Below are 6957 nucleotides of genomic sequence, written 5' to 3'. Positions count from 1 at the left end.
AAGTATAAATAAACAAATAACAAAAAAAAAAAAAAAAAAATAGAAAAAAGGAAATCTTCCATTTGGAACAACACAGATGGGTCTAGCAGGCTTCAGACTAAGTGAAATAAGTCAGATGGAGAGAGACAGATTTCATATGATTGCACCTATAAAACAAGACAAATGAACAAACAAACCAAAAACAAACTCATAGATCCAGAGAACAGGTTGGTGGTTACCAGAGGGGAAGGGAGTTGGGGGGAGGGCTGAGTGCGTGAAGGCGGTCAAGTGCATGGTGATGGATGGTAACTAGACTTATGGTGGTGATCGCTTCGTAGTGTACACAAATACCAAATTATGATGTTGTACACCTAAAATTAATACGATGTTATATGCCAGTTTTATGTCAGTAAAAACAGAAAAAAAATTGTAAATTCAGGTTGAAATGAAACATGGGCTCACAAAGGGTTTAAACAAAGTCCTATAACTTTTTACAAAAAATAATGACAAAATGATAAAATGTTGTTAAGGGAAGTAGGTATGTGTTAGAGTCTATCCTTAATGTCTGATGTTTGCCTCAGAAAGGGCAATCCCGTTTTCCCCAGCCATGCTGGCAGCATTTAGGACTGTGTAGACAGACCCTGGGCCCCGATTCACAACAGTCATTTCTATTGCAAGGGTTGGCAAAGCCCTCTTAAAACAGGAGCCCACCTCTCCAGTTCTTGTACCAGGAATGCAGAGCTGTGCACTCAGGTGAGTAACTATGGAAACCACTCCCTATTGTGACTGAGGACTTTTCAAATTAAGGTGGGCAGCTTGCTCTCACAGGGAGCGCGTGAGAGCCACAGGGAGCTCTCCGTATTCATGGAACATCACAAAGAAATGAAATTGAGCACTTAAGAGCCATAAGAGGTTTCCATAATCATGGGCATCAGAAAGGAATGGAATCCTGGAGCTCGAGTTGAGTGACTTAAAACCTAACCTTTCACATCTGCTGAGTGATGACCGCAAACCCAGATCTTGTTTTGAAGTGAGGCCTTGAGGACCGGACTTAACCTTGGGGTTGTGGAGAAAGCCATTAGGCTGTGGTGCTTTTCAGAGTTTAATATTTAATTGAGCTGCTTAATATCAGACTATGCGTGATAGATGTTGCTTTTGAATAGGCTTGGCTCAATCTTGGTGTATTCGCTGTTGATTTTAGAATGGGACAGACTGTTCGAAAGGTTCGAAAGGTTTAACACTAACTCGTTTTTGTATTTCTGCTTTACATGGACTTGTGAAATGAGCTATAACTGAATGAAGCATTATGAGTTTTACAACCCAAATATTTAAAGTGATTAAATATTTAAAGTGATCCCCAGCTTAAGCTCTCAAACCAGTGACTTTAAAGCATTGTCATCTTGTTTTATTTCCTTTTTCTTTTTTGTTTTTTAAAAGCACTGCCAGCGAAAGACGTAAAAGAAAAACCTGAACAACAGGCCAGGACGAAAGAGACTGACAAATTACCCAGCAGCACCGAACCTCGACAGCAACCAAGTGCCTTATTTGCTAGAGGAAATAGGAAAGCAGCCAAAAGTCCTCAAAGATCATCCACTAAAATAAAGGAGAAGAAGCATCCATTTGCTCTTTATGGGTGGGGAGAAAAACAGACCGATACCGGAAGCCAAAAAACTCACAACGTCTGCGCGTCTGCCCCTGTGCATGAGGTGGGTTCGTGTGCCTCTGGCGTCTCTGCTTGTCTGGAGGTGGGGGTTGGGCAGCGTTCCCGTCATTGGGTATCCTATCCCATGTTCACCGCAGTGCTTTGGGGTCATGGGGGATCTTAGGAGACGGCAGGTGGGCATCTGATTGGCAAACAGGACTTGGGTGTCAGCTCCCTGGAGACCGAGGGGTTGTGCTGGGAATTAGCTGGGAAGGTTTGCCAACACGGAGCCAGGTGAAGAAGCGGCTGGAGTCAGGGGTTTCCAGTTCCTGGGGGCCTGCAGGTGCGGAGGAGGAGCCCAGCGGGGGCTGGTGGCAGCCTGTGAAGGTTCGCCTTGGGCCTCGTGACAGCTTTCTGGTTCCTGTGGCTTTGATAACTGGTGCTCCTTGACTCCCTCATTATCTGTTGTTATTGGTTCTGTGGTTCTCAGCACCTACTATAGATTCCCTTTGGCTCTTTGTGTTCAATTTGGATGATTGTGTTTTCCCCTGCTCATCCACATCTAGTGCCTTTTACTCACTGGAGCTTTAGTTGTCCTCTTTTTTTTTTTATGTTTATTTTTGAGAGAGAGAGAGCACAATCTGGGGAGAGAGAGGGAGACACAGAATCCAAAGCAGGCTCCAGGCTCTGAGCTGTCAGCACAGAGCCTGATGTGGGGCTCGAACTCACGAACCGGGAGATCACAACCTGAGCTGAAGTCGGACGCTTAACCGACTGAGCCACTGAGGCACCCCTAACTGTCCTCTTACTTGGTTCTGAGAACATCTCTGACCAGAGGTCTTCATGTTTGGAGCCACAAAGCAATCACTTATGTTAGCATTGACATGACTCATTCAGCCTAAAGCAAAGCATGAATGAGAAGAAGCAGAAAGTACAAAGAATTTGAATTCTGATGAAACAACCACAATCATATTTTCACCGAACAGACTTCTCAACGAACCCCAGCAGATGGTGTTTTTTGGAGTGACATTTGAGACAGTGACGCTGTGGTTTAACAAAAGACTCTGGCTATTGCATGGGATTAGGTTTAACAGAGTTTAACATGTTAATGGGTCTGTCGCATGAAACATCTTAAGGGATAAAAGTCCTTTAATGGAATACTTACCCAGGCTTAATGAAAAACATTTTCAATAATCTGTCAGAGCCAGTTTCTAGAGGCAGATTAGTCACTTACCATTTATATCCAAAATTTAATGTACCTTAAAAGTGTTTAGTATCATGGTCGCTGACAACAGGCAAGGGAATGGCTTTTCCGGAGGAGCTGTTATACCCAGGAGAACTGGATATGATGAAGCTGGGCTGACCGCTGCCCTACTTCTGGTGACGTGGGGTAGAGGGTAGTAGCTTCACTGCAAATATTCTGGAAGAATTAGTATAAGAGCCATGTAAGTGATTATACTTTTATTTTGGAAGTAATACTAATTGTTTTTTATTTTTGAGTCATATAGATTCATGAATCAGCATTACGAGCCAAGAACAGAAGACAAGTGGAAAAAAGGAAACTGGTCGCTCAGAGGCAGCGTGCCCACTCTGTAGATGTGGAGAAAAACAGAAAGATAAAGCCTTCCCCCTCAGAGAACCCCTGGATGACAGAATATATGCGATGCTATTCTGCACGAGCTTAAAGGCCAAAACCGTTGCTTGGACAGCTTCTTCAAAAGAGTGTAAATGAGAGACAGAAGAAACCAAACAGAAGAAAAACCATTAAAGGAAAACAGACACAAGTTTAAGAAACCACCTGATTATGCAAGGTTTCTCCTAGGGAATTTCCAAAAGATTGCTCTATTTCGATGAACCCTGGTCACCTACCTCAGCAGTAGGGCGACAGTTGAAGCCATAGACACTTGGTTATTTATGAAGATAAGTCCCTAATATTTGATATTCTTATAAAGGTTTTCGTTTTAAAGCATCTTAATCTTTTCAGATACGACACCGAATGCCTTTAAATGGCTATTGATTCTTCACATTCAGTATTCTCTATCAGTTTAGCCAGAGCCTGTTTTCATCCCGTTCTGAATAACTTTCCAGAATTCTAGAGTGAGGAATATCCTTCCAACTTGCAGCTTAAGACTCATTTTCCTTACGTATAGTTTTCTTTGTGAAAGACTAGCTCATCAAAAGTGAGTGTCAACACCAATATCGATTCCTTGTGTGGTGAAACCAGAACTTCGGTAGTTCCTGAAAAACTAAACTTCCTTGTATTTCAATTTCGGCACCACTCTATGCAGACTGTGATATTTAAGCATTAGCTGGGCGAGGGTCCTCTGTTCTCTTTAAATTGTCATCTAGGCACTTTCTATTTCTTACATATTTTAATAGATCAAATGCATTCCAATAAACAAAGTGCCAGTGTAGTGTGCTTAGAGTAGTACTGAACTTATTTTTGAAACTTTTTTTTTTAATTATTGCAACCTTTTTTTTTTTTAAACATATATGGGGAATTAGCTTCTTGCTGCAATCCAGCCTTTTGGCATACATGCACTGTGGATTTTTGCCTCTTCTAGAAGAGCTGGCAATGACGTTTAGAACTTACGATGTGAAATTTCATTTAATGATGTTGAGATGGTTGTGCTCACTGGCGGACGATATTCAGATACCCGTTAGAGATGTGGCCTATTTCTACTTTCTCCACTTTTCCCTCTACAGAACTCATTAATAACAAAGCCTTGACGAGGGACATTGCTCAGACTTCTGCCGCAATGCAGTTCTCCCGGACTCCTAGCCAGTGGAGTGAGATGGTGGCGGTGTGTGTCTAGGCATGGATGTTGTGTATGTAAATGAAGTGCTCCTTCCCTGCTATGTTTGCATTTGGGTAGAACAAAGTGTTTTTAAGGAATGCTGGTTTCTGTGCAGGTGATAGAGGAATCTGCTGGAAGGAAGAAGCGAATTCTCTATAAGAGAGAACAAAGGTCCTTTACCTAGGCCATGTTACCACCTATAGATGGGTGAATAAAATTTGCTGTTAGGTGTGAGGTTGAACATTCCTTTGATATTTTTATTCTGGATCTTTGAAGTGTTAATTTTTACTCTTTTTTTTTTTTTTTAAAGTAGGCTCGAACTCAAGACCCTGACTGACTCTGACTGAGATCAAGAGTCATATGCCCTACCGACTGAGCCAATGAGGCCCCCTCTAGTCAATTTTGAGAACACAGATGTTTTATTCCACATAAAGTCTTCACGCCATGTCCCCTTACAACTATATAAGCTTTGAAAACTCAAGAATCATGAGCTTTAAGAAACAGATTTTTTAAATATGTGGATCGTGTTGAGGTGAATTCTTTTACCTAGAGAGCTCTCCTAATCCTTGAGCTAGGTAGTTAACAGGAAGTTCCATGCATTGGTCCAAAACAACCCTACTAATAATCCTGGTGAATGTTGCTATAATTATTATTCTTAAAGTCCTCCAACACTGCGGGTACCTACAGATCAAATTGATGTGACATTGTGCTGGTATGGCTGCTTGTGAAGCCTGTTCCTTCCAGAGTCCTTCTCGCATGTTTGTTTTTAGCCATCCGCTCAAGCATTCCTGTTGCACCTGACAATCTTCGGGAAGACAGCCTTGGGGGTAGCTCAGGCTCCATGCTGACGGGCTGTCTTAGCAACCCAGCTTCCTCTAGGCTTTGACCAAGCTGGACTCTCTCCCCTTTAGAGAACAGAGTCGTATTTAATGTGCTTACTACTGAAAACTCCAGATGGAGACAAAGCCTCGAAGGCAATATTGGCCAGTTTCCCCCCTTTTTAAGTAGAGGACAGATGAACACGATTTTAAAAGTACTTTTAACGTGCACGAACAATGAATAAATCAGTCTGAATTAACAGTGAGTCCCCTTCTCATGTCCAAGTCATTAGTTGGTTAGGGTGTCTTTTCAGGGGTGAAACATCACCTGTTGAGCCCATGAGGTTTTTTAAGTGGTAACAATTTGACTTTTTCCTTTATTCTAGAAATTAATGTTCCTAATCCTTGTAATCATGTTCCTAATTCTTGGGACAATTTGGAAGACAGCAAGATGGTTTAAAATTACCTTTCATGTTGAAAAGTTTGAAACTGAGAATCCAGTGAAAATGTAGAATAAAATAATTGCTACTCTCTTTAAAATTCTGGTTTTAAAATTAAAAGTTTGCCATAAACATGGTTTCTGCATTACTTTTATTAAAAGCAGTCATCGCATAGTGAATAAATCTAGCACTCTGCTGGACCAAAGCAAATGAGACATAAACAGGAATCTATTCTTTCTTTTTTAAAAAAATATTTTGAAATATTTTTAAAGTTTATTTTTATTTATTTTGAGAGAGAGAGCAAGCAGGGGATGGACAGAGAGAGGGGGAGACAGAATCCCAAGCAGGCTCCACACTGCCAGCACAGAGCCCGATGTGGGGCTCGAACTCACGAACCATGAGATCATGACTTGAGCCAAACTCCAGAGTCGGACACTTAACCGACTGAACCACCCAGGCGCCCCTATTCTTTCATTTTAAACCGAAGAGGCTGCTGTTATTTAGGAAGTATCAAAATACTTGGTACCTCTGGTTTTATATATATATATATATATATATATATGTATGTATACACACACACACACACACACACATATACTCCTATATATATAAACTCCTCCACCGCCATAACATTTCTAAGTACATGTATACATTTTTTAAAAGTTTACTAAAGGTATACTAAGGTATAGGTTATTTTAATTGCTCATGATGTAGTAGGCACCTATTTATGACACTTCATATGTAATCGCTTTGTCATTGTTTCATTAAATAAAAATTGCTAATAACTTGAAAGCTGTGTATGTGAGGTCATTCAAACTCTGTTAACTAAACTGCACAAAAGAAAGGTGTCTGTGAGTTGTTAGAAGTCACCTCCCCCACCCCCTGCCAAAAAAAGTCTCCTCCCAAAACAATTTTGTGCAACTGGCAGAGTTAAAAAAAAAAAAAAATCTCTAGCGATACCCTTTCTCCTTTAATTTGCAATGCTGCACTGAGCATAAACTTTAAACATGGAATGTTATAGTACTTGGTATTTAAAATATTCAAAAGTATTATTGGCAAGGAGAAAGGCAACGCGTATGTTAGAAGCGAAAACAACTTTTGTTGACTGAGTAAAATATAGAGTTTTACTCTATATAGTGCCCAACTCATAAGGTCTTCACTATAGTCTGGCGATAAGTTAAATAATATTTAAACAGTGATACTAAAAATGTGACCGGATCATTCCATAATGTTTGCATTTGAAATGGATTTTTTTGGGGGCAACAGAATGAATAGGGAGT

General features: G+C 40.7%; 1 protein-coding gene across 2 annotated transcripts in view; it reads left to right on the top strand.

Moving 5' to 3' along the window:
* The window catches only part of CCSAP (centriole, cilia and spindle associated protein), a 16861-nt gene extending 10392 nt beyond the window's left edge, over positions 1-6469 (top strand). Inside the window, exons 1-3 of one of the 2 annotated variants that reach the window (XM_077751651.1) lie at positions 783-939; positions 1417-1685; positions 3130-6469. In XM_077751651.1, the coding sequence (XP_077607777.1) occupies positions 921-939; positions 1417-1685; positions 3130-3306 (465 nt within the window). In that variant the 5' untranslated portion in view covers positions 783-920 and the 3' untranslated portion in view covers positions 3307-6469. Of the gene's footprint in view, positions 1-782; positions 940-1416; positions 1686-3129 lie in introns of those variants that run through there. The other variant, XM_077751650.1, reaches the window with a different exon arrangement.
* The last annotated feature ends 488 nt before the right edge of the window (positions 6470-6957 follow it).

Source organism: Crocuta crocuta, unplaced genomic scaffold (genome assembly GCF_008692635.1).
Source record: "Crocuta crocuta isolate KB4526 unplaced genomic scaffold, BGI_CrCroc_1.0 scaffold59, whole genome shotgun sequence".
In the NCBI taxonomy this organism is placed as follows: domain Eukaryota; kingdom Metazoa; phylum Chordata; class Mammalia; order Carnivora; family Hyaenidae; genus Crocuta; species Crocuta crocuta.
This window is presented reverse-complemented; position numbering and strand designations above follow the sequence as displayed.